Source organism: Cariama cristata, unplaced genomic scaffold (assembly GCF_000690535.1).
Source record: "Cariama cristata isolate BGI_N322 unplaced genomic scaffold, ASM69053v1 scaffold10486, whole genome shotgun sequence".
In the NCBI taxonomy this organism is placed as follows: domain Eukaryota; kingdom Metazoa; phylum Chordata; class Aves; order Cariamiformes; family Cariamidae; genus Cariama; species Cariama cristata.
The window spans coordinates 8199-30825 of NW_009622662.1; the positions used below are offsets into that span (position 1 = coordinate 8199).

At 36.1% G+C, this 22627-nt stretch overlaps 1 protein-coding gene across 1 annotated transcript in view; it reads left to right on the forward strand.

Annotated features, from left to right (window-relative positions):
• The window catches only part of CFAP99 (cilia and flagella associated protein 99), a gene marked incomplete at its 5' end in the record, with an annotated part of 56333 nt that overhangs the window by 5477 nt on the left and 28229 nt on the right, over positions 1 to 22627 (forward strand). The window contains 4 exons of the mRNA XM_009702413.1: positions 6869 to 7013; positions 9930 to 10024; positions 16427 to 16539; positions 18642 to 18816. Coding sequence (XP_009700715.1) covers positions 6869 to 7013; positions 9930 to 10024; positions 16427 to 16539; positions 18642 to 18816 — 528 coding nt within the window. The remainder of the gene's footprint in view (positions 1 to 6868; positions 7014 to 9929; positions 10025 to 16426; positions 16540 to 18641; positions 18817 to 22627) is intronic.

The following is a 22627-nucleotide window of genomic DNA, read 5'->3' on the forward strand; positions in this document are numbered from 1 at the left end:
AGATAGAATCTTCTTTTGGTGTGATGGAAATGTATAAATAAATTGCTGTAGTGCCAGGTATTTAATAGTGTTTAAAACCAAGGTGTCAAGAGATAACATAATCTCTACAAGGCCACTCGGGAAGCAAGAGAAAAAGAAATGTTCCAGTCTCAGTTCCTATCTTCCAACTCCTAGTTCACACTTCTATGTAAAAGTGGAGTTAGGGAACTCACTGATTATTAGCCCTCTGTTTTTGGAGAAATACAAATGAAACGTGGTAAGGATTTTTAATTCTTGACTAGTGGGAGATAAATAAGATGGTTCCCTCTAATTAGAATGTTATGATAAAAATTAGTCTAGAGGTGATTCTGTGTTAAACTCCATACATTTTATTTCTGCAACATGTGAATTTTACATCATAAAAAGAATTTGTTTGTTGTTCTCAGTGAATGATCAGACTTGATTTTCTTCCAGAAAGAAAACTACACTTTGACTTGTAATTCAGTTATTTACACTTCATGTTTATTGTATTGTAAGTTATGATGTTTATAACATAATATTGGACTTGTTTTTCACTGCAAATATTTTCAATAAGAACATAGGTTCATTAGTAATATGACGGGTGATTCCTTGTTGCAACAAACAAGCCTTCACCTTCAATCCTGAAGAATGATAGTATGTCCCTCAAACCTCTTAAAAACAAATAAGTGCAAATAAATGCTTTTACTTCAATGTTGTGACCTTGTTGCTATTAAAACAGAACTCAATTTAAATTATCCTGAATAACACGTTAACTTAAAATAGTTCTTTAAGTCTACCTCAGTTCTTTAAATTATTAGTATTCACATTCAAATTTACATCTGTTTCTGTTGTTCTTCATTTGAATGCCCAGACTACTCTCCTTGTTTATCTTCCTAAATGCTTTTTATTACTTCTTTCATCAGACTGATGTCCTCCAGATACCTTCATTGTTATGTACTAAACCCTCTTCTTTTTATTAAGTATTCTTCAATTAAATCTATAAAAAATTATCCATATCCAGAGTGATCCTTCATCCAGTATATATTGTACATAAGGATATCATTTCATCAGGCCATTTATAGAAAAGGACTGCATCTGTTAATTTTGAAAAAAGATTTTGTATCCAGCTGAAGCATCCCAGGCATTTTTTCCACCTTGTGACTTTTATAATCAAGCTTTTGCTATGATAACAAGAGACAGGTTTTAACACAGAAGTTACCATGCAATGTTTATGCCCTTCTCTGTGCAAATGACTCACTTTATTTTCAGTGGACTTATTTGCTTCAATTAGAGTTGCAGGATCAGACCCATCCTATTGACCTTTATACATCCCATCTACTGAAGAGCTTACTTCTGTAAAATCAGAACTGCAACCCCTAATTCAGTGTTTTAGTCCTTTATCCCTCTCATGCTGATAGCAAGATGAACCTGTTTATGAGCTTTCCATTTCACAAGAACATGGTGTAATTTGGCATAACTCTTCATAGTTCTCATTTGCATTGGTTTAGCTGTGTGTCTCGCACATGCTTACTCAACTGTGAGTAAAATCCCCAAATGTCAGAAGGCATAGATTTAGTTTTAGATATGAAAATAATGTGATGCAAGATTATTTTGATACATGTAGTGAAAAAAATCCTACTAAATTAGACAAGTCTAATTTGTATTATTAGTTACTGACATAAGTGCAGATTAGAATCTTCCTAAGGAAAGGATGGAATCTGATTTTTCTGCAATGTCCCACTCGTGATTTGATATTAAGTACAAGGGAAAATAACGTTAACTGTACCTCTTCAGGATGGTCAGCATTATGGCATGAAGGTGAAAATACTAGCTTGTGACTGCAACATAGACTGTAAACAGTAGAAGCAGGACATTTTCCTACTTATATCTTAAGATCTCAGGGTTTTTTCCCTCCATTGAAATTACTGGAAGCATTTTCACTGACTTCAGAGGGAAAGGGGACTGGGTTCTGGTGACTGATTCAAAACCCAGTGAAGTCAATAAGAATGTTTTCTTTCATTTCCACAGCATTTTGATTAGACCCTTGGAGAGGCCTAGCACTGATGTCTGAAGCACTATAAATTAATCAGAGTGCATCTGCAAAATGTATATATTCTGCCTAGAAGCAGACAAGTTCAGTACATACTTTTACTCAGTTCTCTCAGGAGGTGAAAGCTATTTTATCTTTTCATCAAATATTATCTTCTTTCTAAAATGTTTGTTTCCTCTTAAACTAAATCCTTATCCTGAGAAGTCTCAAACAGGGCATGGCTGGTGTTCCTTTCCTTCCTTCTCCCCAGAAAAAAGAGCTTTTCTTTCTCTCCTTACCCATCCTTTTCTGATCTCTCTGGCCCTTAAACAGGTCCCATCGTAACCATCCTCATTACTATACACCCACAGTGTCAAACCTTGCTTTTTACAGGCACTTCTCCATTTAATTCATGCTATTTCTCATACTAACACGTGTTGCAAGCTGTTTGTGAATGAAGTCCTATGCCTAAGCTTTCTTACACAGTCTCTTCTCTCCTTGAAGAAATTTGACTGGTTCCCAGCTACAGCTCAGTATCAGGGAGCAAGGAAAATATGTCCATGGAAGTAGGCTAAGGGCATTAGGGATTTCTCAAAAGGGAGAGATAATGCCAATCAGCACCTATTCAGACAAGAGTTGCTTGTTTTTCACAGGATCATTCAGGATAATTTCAGACAGGTTCATTCTTGTACAACTTAAACACTTGGGAATCAGAAAAAGATGAAATTCAATGCCATAGAGAGAACACTTTCAGATATTTGTATGTGAATGACATTGTGAACACATATAACTGTATTTTACTTATATCCAGTGCAGCCGTTGGTCAACACAGTAATATATAGGCTTCCAAACATTAAAAATGTGGGACCATCCAGTATTTATCTACCATAAACTTACTATGCTTTACACAACAAAACAACATGTAATAAGCTGTAACATTAAAGATAGAAAGGTTGTTTCCTGAGCATAGAATAGGCATATTGTTCAAGATTTATTTTGTCTTCTCATAAATTTCAGTATTCAGTGCAACAGAAGATGACAGCTGCATGTGTTGCTTTCACCTGTAAATTGTCTAGCCTTCTTCATGCTGAAGGAGTCACACAACATACTTGCAAATGTAGGTAACTGCTACTTGTTTCAGAGAAATACATGAGGTAAAGTAGACTTGAAAAGGTAAGAAGGTGGTCTGATGGACAGAACAAAGGCTGACAAATTAGCGTTTATTAATTCTTGGTGCCACCAATGACTTAGCATGTCGCCTGCAGCAAATCTCTTATTTGCTCCATACAGTAGTTCCTGCATTTACAAAATAATACTAGCCAAAAGGAATCTCATTAAATGCAGTTAATCTTAGTAAAGTGTTTTGACAACCTCATACAAAAGGTGCTATGAATGTACAATCTGTTATCATATTGTACTGTTTCAAGATCATTTGGCCCACTGCTGAAATACATCCCACTGACATAAAATGCTACATAAAGCCACACGGAAAGAATGCACTTAGGAATTAGTGCTAGAAATTACACCTACCCAACATATTACTTTCCCAAAGCAATTATGATTTCAGATATACAGATAAACTATAAAAACCCTGGATGAAATTTGTTGAGGACACAATACTCTTTCTATGCAGAGAGTATCCTAACTGTTTTAAAGCATTGGCTCCATTTTTGATTCACTAGATTTTCAACAGGGCTTAACCAACAACTGGCTCACCTTTGAGATTTCTTATCCAAGTACTCATCCTGCCCAGACTTGTTTAGTTTATTATGTGTTCTGATGAGATCACTTCCTTAAATGACACAGCTGTGGGCTGCTTAACTGTTCTCAATTTTTACATGTAGAAATGGAACACTTAGTACCATTTGTAGTTGAAAGCCAATTCAGTTGATAATATTTCATGACAAGACCTTTTGCCCTGTGATCCACAGAATTACCAATCAGTACTGATGTTCTGGGGCACAGTTGTCCCCAGGCTGCACCTCCTGTCACCTTGTTGCTTGGCTCGAGTCCACGTAATCGTTATGTACTTTCTTGCTCAGGGAGTAAGCAAGAGTAAGCATGCACTTCTGTGTTTGTCCTAAGAGCTACCCTCTGACTCACACGTTAACTCAGAACAGTAAAAGCAGAGTAAATGTAAATATGCAATTGCATTTTTATGCTGTTGTCTCTCCTGTATAGGAGATCTGATTTAGGCACTGGTTTCATCATCTTGTTATCTATTTGTCTACTTTTGGTCATCTCTCCAAACTACATTTGAAAAGCACTGGTTTGTTGTTGTGCACTTTATACATGTACTCAGAAGGTGAATGCAAAGATTCTAATCAAATAAAGATCTTGAAAACAATTTATATTCTAGCTTTCTAGCGGAGAAAGTTGTGAGAGTTTTTGTTGCACTTGTTTCCAACAGGCTTGTCCAGTTTTACTGTGGACTTTCTATTTATTATCAGAGCTACTGTCGTCTGCAGATTGATCAGTTCATGAACAACAGCATTTGTTCCGAGAGAACCAGTTGTTTTAGATTCAAAATGTCAGAATCCTACTTTTACTGGAACTACGTCATCCTCTCTTACTTTGCCATTCAGATATTTAGGTTTGCTTTTGCTTTTTGTGGTGAATTCTCAGATATCTCATATCAAATATGGGATATATATTTGAGCATTTAGTGGGGGGTTAGATTTCTGGATTTTCTTTGTCAGTTTTATGAAAGAACTTCCATAAATCTTCATCCAGAAAAGGTATATTTGGAATGGACTCTGTGAATCACAAGAATTCTCAGTACTTACAAGATGGAGTCCATGCTTCCCATCAAATTAATTTTTTGGCATCTTCTCAAATGTGTTCAGTCTCTTTCCTCTGCCCTTCCGTTTGTGTCCATGCTCCATCTAATAAGCCCTTCTGTATCTCCTGTTCTCCCCTACCTTCTTTTTTACTCCTTTCTCTGTGCTCCTTCTTTGCCACCTTCACTCTAGTTGGCTCCATTTTCCCAAATGCATTCTGCTTTATCTTTCTCCAATCTCAACCACAACCTGTTGGTTCTTTTTCTAGAGCCCTGATTAAGAATGTAGATGATATCCTGCTTATTCGCACTCAGTCTGTAGTGCTGTCCAGCAGACTTTGTGAAGCTCCCATGTCTCCATATAATGACTAGTTTGGTTACACTCCATTTCTTCTTACTCAACATATCTGGGTCCCAGAATATATTCAGAGTCATATCTGATTACTTCAGTTATAGAAATAAAGCTTTATCTATCATTTTAACTATTATTAGCCTTTAGGACCTAAAACCCACAAACTGAGCTTGATTCTGTTTCTGTATGTTTATCATTAGTAATATTGTCTAATACGGTTCTGCTAGAGAGGTAGTCAGATGTACTAGTGTAATCACAATGGCAGTGAAGAAATTACATGGATGTATGTAGGTGTAATTTTGCCTGCATAAATGTATATGTGTATATGCATATATAAATATATATGGATATGGAGACAATTATATGGAGGCATTATTTTTTTCTAGTGATGATGCACAAATTGGAAGGAATGGAACCTGGCTTTTGAGCCGGAGTAGTGAAAAAGAATTATGCTTATTCCAAATGACAACCTGAGAAAATACACTTGGAATGCTTCTGCCTCATTTTTTACATTTAAAAATTAGAACAGCAGTTTTAAAGTTTTGCCTTGTATTTGCTCAGTCTCAAAGCCCTATCTAGTGTCATACATCAGAAAACTCACATAGTTCCTTCCAGCACCTTCTAATAATACCTTTAAACTAGAAATGAATCACATATAGGGAAATAAAGCAATCAAGATGCTAGCCGATAGCCTACTAGGCAAGGTGAACCTCTCATCTGATATATTATTGCAGTTCAATTGTTCCCACATCACAGAGCTGTGGGAGAGATCATATATCAAATGTGGACTACATGTTTTCAGAAGACGCATTTAGCTTTTTTCTTGGCTAACCTCCTTAAGTCAAAGAATCATTATTGTTTGTCATTTTGTCATAGTGTGGCTGTCCTTTTTCAATTCATGTAATAACAGACTGTTCTGGACCTCAGATTTTATTGCGGTGTTTAAAGGTGGTTCATACTGGAAGTTTGTCTCACATAGTAACAGATATTCCATAGGTTATTTATTATGATTGAAGCTCTCCATAAAGTTCAGGAGCATTCAAACTTTTTAAAGGGATTATGCGGTAGGATCCAAATGGCGTGCAGTGAGCATCTGACCCTCCTTCTTCTGTTCTTTTGTGGTATTGCGTGAACATTACAAGTGACTAAGAAAGAGCACAGCTGGATGAGAAACAGTCTGCATTAACAAGAATCCTGGCACTCACAGGTTTAGTTTAAATTAGTCATATTCTTCAATATTAGGTTACAGTAGCAGTTGAGAGTCTTTTCCATAATCCCTGTCCAGCTTCTCGCCTCGATTTAGTCTCCCCAGGTAGCACAGACTTCACCGACAAAGAACAGGTTTCCTACTGGAAAAGCAAAGTCTTACTGAAACTTTCTCATACTGTTGACTAAGTTAATCATTGCTCATAGCTCAGAGACTTCAAATTTTCTTTGTGTTAACTGTTGACATTCACACATCAAGGCTTTTTAACTAAAAGAGTATGTCAGCAGATAAACTGAGAGTTTAACATTGGGGAAGGTTACATTTTACTTAACAAGGGCCATTAATTTTTTAGGACTGCCCATATTTGATTGTATTAGATGTGCACTGCTGTTGGTTATTCACGTTTTCCAATTACTTCAAAATGATGGTACTTCTTTTTGTACACGACTAACATTTTCTTTCCAGAATACATTAATCATTATTAATTTTGTACCTCTATAGACTCTAAATGTGACAGAAGAAAAATTCGTGTTGGATACACTAGCTGGATGCATAGAATATAAATCCTTATTGGATGTAGTAGTCAACGCCTTTTTTGTTCGGGATGGGAGATACTGCCTGATTTCTGAACGTCATCTCTATATAGGTAAGTTTTCGTTAAAACAGCAAATGTGTTTACCACAGAACTGTAAAAAATATGGTTTTACTAGTGTAGGTCTTAATATTATATTACATTTGAAGCATCGTCATTGTGCCCAGTGCAGTATGAAGTACAGGACCTTTTCCAATTGCCTTATGATGTAAAGCCTAAATCCTGAAATTGTTGTTTAGTCTGGACTCTCACAGGTGTTAACTGGAATTTTACCTAAGAAAATTCTGCAGAATATGCCTGCAGATTAGGTAACATGCAGATGGACAATAGCATCGGTGGCTGGAAGAAGTTATCTTGGAAGTTTAACCATCACTTTCAAAAATGTACTTCAGTGATTTCCCTTTATTCTCTTCTATGCAAACTAGTACTTCTGCCATTCAGATATGAAATTGTATAACAAAGCTCTATCTGCTGAGGAACACAGCATGTCTCACAGTACAAAAATACAATTGTCTCTATCCATATATGGGTTTCTTCGTTACTCACGATCACAATGGCATAAATAGACTTCTGTCTGTCTCTCTGAGTGAGGTCAATTATTTCCTTTTATTAGTTACTTGGTTAGAATCAGTTACAATACAACTGTATCTGATAGTACGAGCTAGTTAATCAAAGTAGTTACTACTCCCAAAGTTATTTCAGGCATTGAGAAGTGCATTAAAAATTAATTTAAAAAATATTTTCATGCTATGCATTTAATAACGCATATACTGAGGTTGATTTATTTAGTCCCTAAATAAGTTGGAATCACAAATTGCACTGGCATGTGTTCTCTAAGTCAGATATGTTCTGAAGCTTTGTGGTTACTTTGAAAGTCTAGTCAATTTAATTCAAAGTGGTTGAAAAATACAAAAAAAAATTAAAAATCTACATTTTATGTTTTAAAAGCTACTAAATTTTTATGGCAATTCTGATTGCTTCTGTGACAATCTGAAAAGGTATAGAAATCTAAATCAAGTAACAAACAAAAGGGAACCTAAACTGTACAGGATGAAATTAATAGTGTATTGAGTTTATTCTAAATGGTAATGCTTCATTGTCTCCATTTCTCCAAAGCCATGTTTTTCAGTGTCTGGGGCACGTAAATTATACCTTTAAGCTGAGTGTTGCTGTAATTGGATTGTCAGGACTGGTCCACTCGAAAGCCTCCATTAATCATAGGCAGCGGGCAGGCCCCAGAAAATTTTCCTTTATCAACAAGTTGAGAGTCTAAGGTCATTGGCTTACATTTTTTTAAGCTGCTTGTGATTCCCTTTGCCAAGCTGCATTGACACTTAAATGATCAAAGCTGCTTATACAGGCTGTTGCTATGTGTGAGCAGATTTTAATTTAATAAAGCTTGTAGGAGATAAATGTATGTTCTGTAAGACTGCTTAAGTATGTTGCTATGCTAAAGCACAAGATTGAAGCCTAACGATACACTGAGTTGGCTGCAGCACATTGGTCAAGATTAACTGATTTTATCCTACTGTTTGGTGGCAGCTAAAATACTGCAGTGTAAGTGAAGCCTGATTGATCAAAGGCAATATGGTCAAATGAAAGCTGATACAGGAGCTCATGAACTTTACAGGTCTGCAAAAATCTCACAGCACTGACTGTGCCTCTTCCTGTATCAAACTGCATACTTGCCAGAGGGGGTTACAAGAATCAGGTTTGGATTTCCCAGAGAATTTCACAATTTAAAAACTTGGTTTTATTCTAATTCAGAATAAAAACAAAGATTACAACACTTTCTGCAAAATGTTGACTTGCAAAAAAAAAAAATAGATACTAGAAATATGACATTTTATGTTTAAAATTTTTGTTATATATAATATTATTATGTATAATAAATATGATTTTGGAACAGAAGAATAAAAGCTATCCTCTCTGAAAATATTAAAAACAGAGTATGTTGAAAAATTCACTATCAAAACTTTCTTTTATGTCTCCTGTTCACTTTACATTTTCTTGGTTACACTAGGTTGCTTACACTAAAAATTTTGGTTACGCTGAAAGAGAGCTTTTTCCAACAATGTAATACTGTCAGAAAGTTTTCAGTCATGTCTGTCAGGAGCCATCTGACTCCTATTCTCCCTGCCTTGTTGCCAGACTAACACAGAATTTCACAGGTGGAATATGCAGGTATTTGTTGTATAAGCTGATACTACAACCCAAAGAGAAAAGCCGCCCTTTTTCTCATCACTGGCTACGTATTCTCACCCCTGTGTCATATATTCTCTGGAGTTAGAACTTGTGTTTAGCAGCCACTCAGGGGACTGATCAAGAAAGCGCTTCAGGTTAAAATTCACAATCTGTTTTAACTTGGCTGTGTGGGTGACTGTACTTGCCCAAGAGAAGAAATACCAGGAAGTAAAAGGAGGGGATAAGAACAAGCAATTAGGGGTTGACAGAGCTGCTTATTTTAGTGGTAATGTTGGCATTATGAAATGACTGTGAAATCATGGCAAGATCTTACCTTCAGCCTTACAGGATTCCAAACGCTGCTATGGGAGATCTCCCAGTTTTGCAAACAGGTATTTGCAGGCATCAAAAGGATCTCTATGAACAACTTCAGATAACTACAATTGTTTTACATTTTTTGTGTAAGTGGCTAGATCTTCAGCTGTTAGAATTCCATAAAATTGTGCAGATTTGCACTAGCTTGGATCTGACTCACAAAAGAGAAAACCAATTTATATGAACCATAGCATAGAGTCACGATGCTAATAATGCACATAGGGTTTAACATTATATTATAACTTCATATTACAATTTCTTATTGTCAAGCATTATATTGCCCAGTTAGATAACAATATTGAAGACTATTTAAAATTAAAGTAACAGTCTAAATCTCAGAGTATGCTGAGTATAGGGTATTGGTTTATTAGAATTTCCTGCTGCATTTTAAATGTATGTATCTTTTGATAGTTATTTGTTATCTGGCTACTTTTCAACTAGAAGAGCTCGGTCTTCAGAACTTCAGCAGAATTGTGAAATCTCTGGACACTGCAAAAATGCAAAAGGTAATGAAAGTACAGAACATTTTAAAAAAATTAATGATCTCTTAATTGTTTTTGATTAATCCAATTACTTTTCTCAACTTTCAGGATAATTTAAATTGAGAAATTAGTGTTATTTTCTGTTTAAATTCAAAAATCAAGTTAGTATTTTGTAATCACAAAACCCTTCAATTTCTATACTTACAGAGTGACTATTTTATAGTCAAAGAATTTAAAATTATTTTTATATAATCGAAGAAGGTGGAATAATCACAGGATTCACAGTTCATGTGATTTACAGTTGTCCCTCTAACTTACATACTCACTCTTGGCTCTGCTCACATCTTTTCTTTGACTTTAGGCAGGAGAAGAGGTTTTTTCATTATGCAATGAATCTATTGAAACTTGCTCTTCCTGCTTTCTTTTTTCCCTGAACAACCCACTGCCACTTTGATTATCAAGCCTATTGTCCTTCCATCACTTTTTCTCCTTCCCCAAAAAAACCAATTGCTCATTTGGAGCTATGCATGCACCAATTACCCTGTCACAACATATCTGCAATTTACCAAACCATTGCGGCCAAATAGAAAGCATGACAACAAAGTTCTGCCTGCCTTTTCCTCTCTGGAGTCACAAATTTTGTTTCGCTCCACTACTTGTTTGCTAATAATTTGTAGAAATATAAGTATCTTCTGCCTCTCTTTCAAAATGGTTGAAAGTGCTGTTTATCTTAAAAGCTATGTTGTAAAGAGGGGCAAAGGGATAAACTGAGTGGCAACACTTTCTCATAAGCCCTGTTTTCTTAGGAAAATAGGCTGAAAATTAAATTACTGGTGACACAGCATATGTAAACTTTAATCATCCAGATGTTTCAAAGCATAGTCCAAACACAGTGTTTGAATAAGAAATATAGAATTCAAGAGATAGGCAAATTTTGGTAATTAATTCTCAAAAGACTAAAGTTTATCCTTATACTGATTACTTTGAATATTCATGTGGATGCCCGTGTCTCTTTAATGAGTACCATTGCTTTGTAGTATGTAGGGAGACAGCAGGTTAGGTTGTCTGCATAATGTTCTAGAAACACTTTATTCACTGTTGTGATGGGCTTACTATGGAAGGGTTTTTATTAATTCCATTCAGAGACAAAAATGACGTATTTCATTAACTGTTAGAAAGAAAAGAGAAGTGGCTGGAAGAATTATCATAATCTGGTAGACAGACAAATCACTCTGTCTAAAATGCTCTCCCAGCTCCTTGTTTGGTAAACATCTTGGACAAAAGCTGCTGGATTGGATGCATCTTGAGCTCATTCAGCTAGCAACACAATTTTCCCATTTCATGCCAGTTATCTCTTGTTCATTCTATTCACCTAGCTTTATAATGCTTAAGCGTCAGTGCCCTGATGTTCTATTTCAGATAATTTCTCCTTCATTGTCTGGAATAACTTTTCTGATAGGGAAGTGCTGTATTACGCAATGGTCTGCACCTGCTACATTTTTTCCTGTCGATGTAACCTTGTTTGCTTAAGTATCTTATGAGATCCTCATCACCATGGTACCTAGGTTTTCTTGTCTTGCATTAGAAGAGGTTCTTTGTCTCCAAAGTGATGCTAGATTATATTAATGCACCTGCAGCAGAGGATTTAGAAGCAGCAGAGACAAAACCAGCAGAAGGCAGATCTGCAGCCTTAGCAACAGAAGTTATCAGAAATTTGAGATTCTCCTTTAGGATGCTGACCTGTAGATTTTGCCTGATGACTATTGTGTCTGAGTCCAGTTGAGATGCAGAAAAATGATTCACAAATATTTACTTAAAATAGATTTACTTTAATTAAAAAATAATTTTTTCTGCACATCACAGGCTGAATGGAATTTTCTTAATCATGCAGATAAAACTCAAATGAGTCGTCTTCAGTTGAATGTGATCTACTCGTGTGAGTAGACCTTTCTCTTAAAGGACTGCATGATGGAATCCATTCAAATCAAAGTTACAGTGTTTCCCTATGATTGATGCATGTTCAAATATTTTCATTTAGGCAGAATATCCAGGCAGAACAATGATGCTACCTCACGCACATGTTCATCTGCTTGAACAGAAAATCATAAGCTCTCATTCTGTAATGTTAGGAATACATGCAAACATTCTTTATGATTGTATAATTACAGAACCATAGGATTAAAAACCCCACAGTTTTGTAACTTTAGTGAGATTGTTCTTCTAAGAACTTAGCTATGCATTGCTAGCTCAAGCCTATTTTTCTGTTCTGTTATTCATACATGTTATTCTTTTATATTTGTTGTAAAATTTAAGAGTTTGTATGTTAGAGAAAATACATTATTGAAATAAAAAATTGAAGTAAACAGCTTTATCATTTCATAATTACCTTGTAAAAATGCAAAATAACTAGTGTTTTCTTTCTAGCATTCAAGAACCTGTTTTGTTCTGTTTCATGTTCTGATTGCGTCTAACAGCAGTAAAGTCCTTTATAAAGAAGTTCTGAGATCTGCAAAGGAAAATCACTACATAAGATCTGGGTATTGTAATTGCTATTATGATGAGGTAGGAACAGTAGGACAAGATCAGTAAGAAGCAGGACAAGATCAGCCTCATGGTGGACATGGGGGTAAAAAAATTCCAAGTTGGGTCATACAATGGCTGAAGGATCTGAGACCATGCTAGGGCACTTTTCTCTACACCTTTACCTCAGGATCCTCAAAACAGAGTTGCCCATTACAATTTCTTCATAGGAAAGCCTTCTGAAGAGCTTCTTGCCTTCCTCTTCATTTCTCTGTTGCAGTTGAAAGGTACAATCCTACAAGTAGTTGAGCTGGCATAGCTGAAGAACTAAACAATAGTAAGAGGGAAAGAATCAGCAGCTGAAGAGAGGAGTGGACAGGAGACTCTTGACTGCATTTGCTACAACAGCAAATAGCTGTGGGTGTGTACAGCCAAAATAATAGCATTCTCAGGTATCGGCTGATCTGTATGGAGAAACAGAACCTGCTGTTTCTTGCAGTTACTTCCTTAACTCAAGAGTCAAAAGCCTATGTTATGAATATGGGGATTTCAGCTCTGCAAATGAATGCATGGATGTAAAGATAATACCAGATAAGGAAACTTCCCATTTTTTATTTGTTTTTTAGAAATCTATACAATCCCACTGTGTAAAAATATGTTAATATTACTAGCAGGGCATATTCAAATTCTCAAAAGCAAGGTATGAATTCAACCCACCTGTAAAAATGCATTACAAAACAGTCTTTAATTGTAGACACTTGTCTTACTACAGCCAGAGTACATTAAAATAGTAAAAATGAGCACAATTCATTTCTGGTGTAACTCCACCACTTCTAGAAGGGAAATGAATCTTGGTTATCCTGCTCTGTGAGTAGTGAAACTCTTGGAACATTCAAGACAGAGGAGTAAGCAGAATGCTGCTGCTACCAAAATGACTTCTCTAAGGAGACAAATGCTGCTAACATCCAAACAGAAATCTCTGAGAACTTCAAGCCACATTTTGCCGCTCTAAAAGCAACAACTGCTGATATTGGGGTTGCCACCTGTGTCACATGTGGCCAAAGACAAAACAGAAATATAATAGATTTTTCCTAGCAATCCAGTTCACAAAACACAAAAGTTTCTACTGTTAAGAAATGAAATGTGCTAAGGCTTCATGGGTCTTATTCTGCCAACATTTGCCATCTGTGATATGGATTATCAAAACCAAGATTGTGGACTTTGGCTCAGGCAGACTCTGGTCAGAAATGGTGTCTGGTAATCCTGCATTGCCATTTGCAATCCCTGCATTGCCTGGAAAACCGTTCCAGGGCTGCATTCAAAGCCTCTAGTATGATGCATATTGAAACAAATCTTTATCGTAGCATTTCTCTGGGGACTGTGACTAAAACAGTACTAAAATATACATCACAGCATTGATATCTGATTACACAGTTAATCATTCTCTGTACCTCATAGGAGTACATCATAGCATTTATCAATCATGTAATTACCTATTTGTCTTAATACAGTGTGAAATGTTAATGACTAGTACATAACTGGTGTTGCAGTAGGAGGCCTCAGGGAGTAATAGCCAGCTGTTAAATTCACAGCTAGAAGTCACTAATTGTGCCTCTTTATTATAGTTTCATCTGCCTTGAAGAAGTTGTTGAGTTGCAAGTACTTCGTAAAAGATAGTTACAACAAATGTTTAGAAGACCTAGACGGAGATCAGTCAGGGAGAGCTGAAACAACAGTTCAGAGGCTTAGTTTCATGTGGCAATGTAGTAGACGACTGACGGAAGCCTCTGAGGATGGAGTAGGCTAAAAAAGGGGAATACTGTGGACAAAGAGAGGGAGGAGTTCAGCTTAATGAAAGTTAGTGAAAGAAAACCGGAGGATTTACAAATCACCACCTGCACTATTTCTACATCAACTTCTTCTGTGAGCTCTCTGAATACCTAGAAATTTGAAACTAGCTTCACCCCTCAGGGTCTACCTCATTTTAAGTATATCAGCTCATGATCAGTCCACCCCTGTTTACACACTTACTTACCTGGGTTTAAAAGCACATTTTTTATAAACTTTGTGTGTAGTCAGAGCCTTCCATAAGGTGAGAAGAGCACTTTGGCAGGGGACATGTTCACTGGGTCTATAATCATATATACAGCTGGGATACCTGGATGTAAAATTTTGTTACAATAACTGGTAGAAGTAGCATAAATACAGTGCCTCGGTTCTGTTGGAGAATATGAACTCTGTCTAGACTGCTAGTATTTTATTTATATATTGCATAAGTACAAATTACTATGTTAGGTGAAAAATGTAATCCAACATGCATACAGTTCAGAGAAAGATCCTCTATAAGGAGAATGAATGAGTTTCTAGACCAATGAGATGAAATGCATCCCTTAACATATACTTAGCAAACCCTACTGAATCTGGAAGCACCAAAAAACCGACTTCACAATTCAACACGTGGTTTATAGTCATGCTTTTAGGGATGAAATATCTTCTTTTGGATGGTGTGTTGATACGCCAGCATCTGCAATTTTGGGGAAAAACACTAGTTTCTAAAAAAGAACAGGAATCCAAGGGGATAATATTCTTTTAGTCCTTCATCTGTTTATCAGTCTTTTGACTCTACCAAAAGCACAACAGATGAAAAGAAGACTAAATTTACAGCTTAATTCCTTGGAAATGGTCACATGAAGATTATAGATTTCAAGTAGCAGGCTTTCTACATGTGTTGAACATCTGCAGCAAACACCTTGAGTCAAATCTGACTTGTTTATAGCTGAATTACTCACAAAGCTCTGAGTCACCTTGGGCCTGGCACCACATGTGAATTAAGAAGGTCCTTGGTAGTTCTCCAGAACTAAAAACTCAATACAAAGACCTATATGGCTCTGTGAAAACCAGCCCAAGATGGGTCTGATGCCAAGTCTGAACTAATAAGCTCTGCAATCTCCGTTCAAAGCTTTTCAAGTGACTGCACACTGTTTTCCAGTACATCTCATAACATCAATATTATTTAGTGTGCTTTTTTCTGTTACTGGGATATTTCAGCATGGTACTTGCTTGTACTTTCATTTCCAAGAAGTTTAATGAAAAAGTTTGGAATTTATATTGCTGTAAATGATACACGCTGAATCTGAGTGCCATTTTTCAAGAGTCTGTTTCAAAAGGCCATTTGAACAGTTCAAGTTTTAAAGAAAGGCTCTTGACCTTCTGGTGAACTCCAGCGGGAAACAAAAGTTCAAATGTTAGTTGCTATTTCTCCAGCATGTAGAGCCCTACAATATGTAATTGTGCCAAATCTCAGTCTTCTAGTTTAATGGGAATATGTCAATTAATTATATTTCAATAAAAGAAGAAACCATATTGTATAGCAGTTACTATAGTTCTCAGCAGTTCTCCCTGCCCAGTTCCCAGGGAGCTGAAAGGAACAGAAGTGATTCAGGTGCAGTGCCAGGCCTGACATGTTTCTGGGCACCATGGCTCATCTAGCTATAGACAATCAGGAGTTGATTGTGGGTATGTTAGAATCTGAAAGTCTATTGTATAATTATACTAAAATCAGTGCATTGTAGTAGTAATTAATTTTGAATAAAAACTTTTCTTTCACAATGTTTGAAGCAAATTAAAGATGCATCAACACATCCCCATGTTGTAGCCCCTAGAGTTTTTTTAGGCCACTGTAAATTTTTTAGTATCTCTTAGTGTTTCGCAAAATAGGGCTGGAAGACATGGGGCTGTCCTAACAGAACTAAGAAGAACCTACAAAAAATGAGCACCTATGATTATAATTACAGGGTAAAATACAAGTAAGTTCTTCAGCAGTGTTTGTAGTAAAAGCATCTTTTTGTAGTCTTGCGTACACCACACTTTCAGTATTCATATTTAAAAGAAACCACTTCTTATTAGTTTCTTAGATTCTTCTTCAATGCCTTGTATTTGAACACATGGATAAAAGATGAATGGAGTCAGTTCTACGATTCACTGTATGTAAAGGAGAACTGGATTGATCCACTGCTAAGGTAAGCAGTACCTAAGTAGCCTGTGCCCACCCCAAAGTTTAAAAGCTGGGGAAAGCTTCCTCTGAAAGTTCAATTTGCTGTTAAAGTGTTTCTCCTATTGAAGTCACTTGGAACCCTTCTTGCCTTTGTGAGACTACAGTAATCCCTTTTACTTACCCAGAGGCAAAGTTCTCTCATAGAAAAGTCCTTTCACAGCTGTTGTACATTTGCTTCTCAGTGCCCCTGAATAGATCAAACATCATACTCTGAAAAAAAAATAGAAGGTTCAAATTATCTTACAGAGTTAGACTCATGTCTCATAAGTCACTTCAACATCTGCATGACATTAAGAATTTGAAAAAAGATGTTTGACTTCCCTGAGTTTGGCTTTATGCACAGACTTCTTTATGCTGATGGTCATAAAATCCCTTCTGAGCAAATCTGATAAGCATGTAAACAAGCCTTTTAAAATTATTATTTATTTACACAATTGCAGCATCATTTAGCAGTTTAAATGCTCTGAGGTTCCAGGTGTGTTCACACATTGGTTAGGTGGTGATACAGTAGCATGAGTACCCTTCCCAAAATGGAACATTGTCATGTGGAGACACAGTAGCTCTGCAGCTTATTGTGTCACTTTTTCACTCTCGTTTTCACCCAGGACAGATAAATTAGAGCTAGCATTGGTACACCAATGTGGCTGCAATCACACATCCTTCTCACTGCAGTATAGATTAACCCAGACGATGGCAAACTGTTAGACAAAAATATGCTACAAACAATGTCAGCTGGAAAAGAGTTTGCGTCTAGTTTTAACTGTCATATCAAAGTCAGTAGAATTAATCCTTTCATCCTATGTAGATTATGCCAAATAAGCAAATTTATAATATAGATTTGGCTTGCAATACTCCAAATTCCACTGAGTTCTACAGGAACTGCAGGGATATATTTGAAGTCAGAATTTGACCTAGTATATTCCATTGTAGTGATTCTAATTATAACGTATGCTTAGAATAGTATAAAGATACAGTTAGAGATGTTTAGAGAGAGATGTACGCACATATCCACAGTTTTTATATGCACATATGCATGCAGGCAGATGCTTGATCTATTGCTTGTTTCATTAACACTAAGCTTATTGGAGCTGTCGTTCACAGTCAGTTACATTCAATGTAACGAACATGTGTTTTGCCTAGAAGTAGTAAATCAATTTAATCAGTTCAGTAGCTTAAATTCTTTTAAATATGTCTTTGCATTCCTCTTTCCAATGTCAATGAGGTTAATATAAAGAGTCCTATTTATTTTAATGGAGCTGCATTACTTGCAGAAGTTATTTGCAAGCCTAATCCCATAATGACAGTACTAGCTAAGATAACAGTCACATAAACAACTTACTGTAAATTTGCATTTTCAGCTGCTTTTAAAGTTCTGGGAAAGCTCCACTGCATGTGTAATACTTAAGGATAAAATATCATACAGAGGAGGAATAACTGACATGAAGCTGTCACCATAATTAGCCCTGTGATAACCTGCTTGTGTCTTACCTTGAATTCTGCACCTTCCTTGGAAGAAATCTGAATGCTCATACAAGCCAAAATCCAAACACAGAGCAATGAAAAGCATCTTGACTGCCCCATAGGGTTCTCTGAGTGTTCATTTGCTAATTCACTGAACTCCTTACATCTTTCTATTTTGTAATTAGAACTACTTGTGCTTTGAGATTGATTTATGCGTGCTCTGTCAGTTGGTAAAAGTGGCAGACCGCTCAGACCACTGTTTGTTCATAGTTCCTTCATCTAAGTGTGTTAAGTGTGTACTTAGCTTATGACAGCTGCTTTTCTGATTCATAGTCTGATCCTGCTGCAAAACAAACTGGCGAGATAGTTGCTTATTCAGTAAAAACTGCTCTTTCACCAGTAGTAGTCTGAATAGACTAGCATCTACCAAGAGATGAAGCAACATAGTCGAACTAAATCATGAGTACAAATTCATAGGTCAATTTTATTAAAGTTGAATGTCTGAAAGCATTACACAATTTGCACCAATGCCAACCTTATATACTGCATGTAAGTTTGTATGAAAGAAAAATGAAATAAAATTGAAAAATCTGTTTTTATTTGAAGATGGCAGCCAAAAGTACAGCAACTGATTGAACAGCTCACAGAGAAATTAAATAATCATACTACCACTGTCAAGACTTCAAAGGTCACTCAGCCAAAGGAATTTAATTTGACTGTGCCCAAACGACGTGCCATTCCTATACCTCTGCCAATACCAGTACTGGAAAAAAGGCCACCTGTGAGTTTTTTTATGCTTTGAGAGATACTAAGTTTTATGTATGCTTGTGCACAAAATCATGGTAGGGGAGTTAATAGTCTCTTTAAAAGTAGTTATAGATCAACAAGCATTTTTGTAATATTCTGTGTTATTGAAGGTCAGATTTCTAAAAAAAACCCCAAACTAATTCTTTTCATTTCAGTGAATGTTGTGTAAGCAAATTGTAAGCCAAACAAAGGAAAGGGAAAAGGTTGGTTCCTGTAGTTGTTTGTAACTTTTGGAGGTAGAACTATACAATGAGTAAAAATTGATGACAGCATTGATACAAGTGTTTCTGGTAGTCCTTGGATTTTTAAGATGCTTGCTTTGGATAATGCACTGAAGCAGGTAAGAGAAGAACAGTCAAATCAAAATTTTTTATAAACTTAGATTTTTTGTAGATGAACTCTCATTAAAATAAATGGCAAAGCAATTTCACTGGAGATGAGATGGACTCTAGGTTCGCAGCTCCTCCTTGAGGGCAGAATTTTATTCCTTTGTATTACTGTTGAATCTCTAAAATTAAGGTTTTTCAGTTTAAATTTATTGCTCACGTATAAATAAGACAGTTCATCTTTGAAATGCTAATCTTTTATTTTACTCATTGACTAAGATTGTGATTCAGTTACGCTGGAACAAGTCAGAGACACACGACTGGTTTTAAGTTAGCTCACTGGGGTAAGGCAAATAGGATTTGGGATCAAGCTGCTATGACTAACTTAATAAAGACTCCAAAATCATCCATATTTAAATACAGTGGGAAGTGAGCTTGGAAGTCATGGTTTTGGGCATTATCTGCCACCTCATATTAGCACTTCAGGTTTTAAATAATACATGTATTGAATGCTCTTAGAAACCATTTACATCTTAGGATGCAGAGTAATTTAGTGGTAGTGTGTTATACAGTTAATGGGATGTTACATTGAAACAGCTTAATACCAGGCTCTGAAAAACTGCATTTAATAACTACTTAATCAGTATAGGAATGAGTCATATTGCCATCATTTTAGTACCTTTATGCTGTGCAGCCCCTCTTAGAACAAATTTGCTTTAATGCGGATGCATTTACTGAAGTTCATTTGTGTTGTTAGGATTATACTAAATTTGGTTTACATTCTGGCCAAGTCTGCAAATTTAAAAGCTTGTGTGAATGTAAAACCATTAGCGTAGTAGTGACATGTGTTGTGCTCATTTTTGTACCTATCTCAGCAAATTAAGCTTCACTTTAATTTGCCATATTGTTGCCAGTATCACCATTTTAGATCCTGAAATGAACAGAGACTGAAAAGACAGCCCAGATGGCAAGAAAGAGTTAGTAAAGTGAGAGCAGGCCATAGTTTAGGCTACTGTATGCTGGACAGTTGTATGTAATTGAGAGGAATGCACAAAAACAAAGCTCTTCCAGATTACATCCCATAATCTCCTGCAGCAATGTTCTTGTCCATTTTCTCACAAAGTTGTTCGTTTTATGAGATACCTGTTTTTTCTCATGGTTCTAATGCATCTGTCAAAGAACTTGTGGTATATTAGCAGGGACTATTGTAGTCACAATACAGGCATAGTTACTGCTTGACTTTGAAACAGCTGTATGAATTCATATGGAGGCATCCGCATTTTGAGCAATGACTACTGATAAGTTATTGCATCCCTATGGTGAAATTAGTTCATTCTGATTAATAGGATTATTATTTCAGGTATTTCTTTCTGCTAAGTTGCATTATATTCTATAGTAGAGATACAATGCAAAGTAGGATGTATCACATACATTGAGTTGAGGAGCTGGGATAGTCCTGCTGTCCTATACACTGAAGACATACTTCCTTCACAGGAGAGGGCTGGAGATGTGGGTTGTTGCAGAAGGCAGGGTAGTTGTCTTAGATGGGGCTCTCCACTGACCTTGGAAAGTTTCATTGGAGTAACATAGGCCTAGAAGGTCAGAATAATCATTCATCATCATAAACATCAGAAATGGGGGACACTAAGTGGAAAGGAAAAACACCTTAATTTTGAAATTTAATAATGAAATGTTTCACGCTGAATATTTCATCTAAGAGTATAAAATCTTCTCTCCACTGTCCTTTGCACACAAGCACATGGATGCACACACAAGCATGCACATGTGCATGCACACATTCTTAAATAATCCAATTCTACAAAGAAAAATGAGTGCTTTAGCTTGAAGTTTGCAAAGGAAACAAATGGAGACAGGTGCTTAAACCTGATAACATGCAAAATCATTTGGACATATTTAACTTCCTTGGATATCTTGGCCTTGAATTACAAATGAAATCCGTTCTTTTAATATCACCACTGTTCTAGAATGAGATTATGCAATTATTTTATTTTTAGATTTTCTGTAAACCAATAATGTAGTTAAAAAAATAGAAAGGCTGCACTGAGATGTTATTGTAACACCATTCAGCCAAATTTAGTGTATTTTTTAGGTATTTTCCTTATTATTTCAGCTATGCTTCATGAATGGAGTTGCTGGTTGTTTAAAATAATTAAATGAGTGAATTCATTTGGCCAATACAGAGGATTTTGTTTGCAAATATATAGAGCTGACAATATATTTATCTTTATGATCTTGTTATGTATAAATACAGAAGTTCATAATACTTTTTGCATTAGCTTGCCCTTGTCCATCTTACAACAGTAAATTAAAAAAAAATAGAAAAGTGATGACTACCAAATTTCAAAGTGCTTATTAATTTTGTTCTTCCTTAAACTTCTTGTGGTACCTACTCCCTAAATAAACCTCTGGTAAAAAGATATCCAGAAAGCATAGATGAGCCTGGCCACTGGCTGGAGAGGAAAAGCAAGGTTGGTGTCTCTGACTCCCAGCCCCCTTTTTTTCACATTAGGAATAAGTAGGTACAGTTTGGCCTTTTTGATCTCTCTATTGCTGGAATTTACAATTTACTTATAGTGACTTATTCACCGTCTTCCAGCAGCTGGGTAATTGCTGTATTGTCTGTCTGTCTGATTGGTACTCATCACCATGGTATCTGAGGGCTAAATTACAAGGCTAAGATCATCTTTGAAACAGCTGATTGAAAAGTCTCCTCCTTAAATTACTTGGAATAAGCATAGCAGTTTCTGAGGAGAGATTTTCAGCTTACAGTGGCAGATGAGTACAGTTTTGCAGGTAAAGCACATGACTAGGAATAAGAGTGAATTAAACTGATACTCTCTGCCTGTGCAACCCTTTGCAAATCCTCTGGGCTTTAATTTCTCCATCCATAAAAGCATAATAAAAATTGTTGGAGATTGCTAGGAAATACTTTCAGTTCTGCTTCACTTAAAAAGCTCACAAAAATACTTGAGCAGTCTCACCACTGCGTTTAATGGTTAGCTGCTTCTGTTTGTGCATTTGTTTTGCCTGTAGATAATGATGTCAAATAGTAAAGGCAGTGGAAAGTAGATTCATCATCAGATTCATGAGTTTTTCAAAGCATAGCTCTTTATATAGTCCAATAAAGCTAGATGGGATCCCCATGTTCCCTAAATTGACCTCCAGTACAATACAGAGTATAGATTTTTCCCATTAATTCTTGAATTAATTCTGTAAATTCTAATTGAGCTAGAACATTTTTAGCAAAATAAGCATTTAAGCAGATGTCCAGTAAACTGTCCTATCTCGCCCACACAGGAAGGAGACATCCAGTCTTTCTTCAGAGTTTACTTCTGGGCAAAATTTATTGCTCAAGCAAATATTGAAATCCCCCATAAGTTTCAGCCTAACTCAAAACCATACAGTCCTTAGTCTCCTGTTGATCCATATGACAGCCAG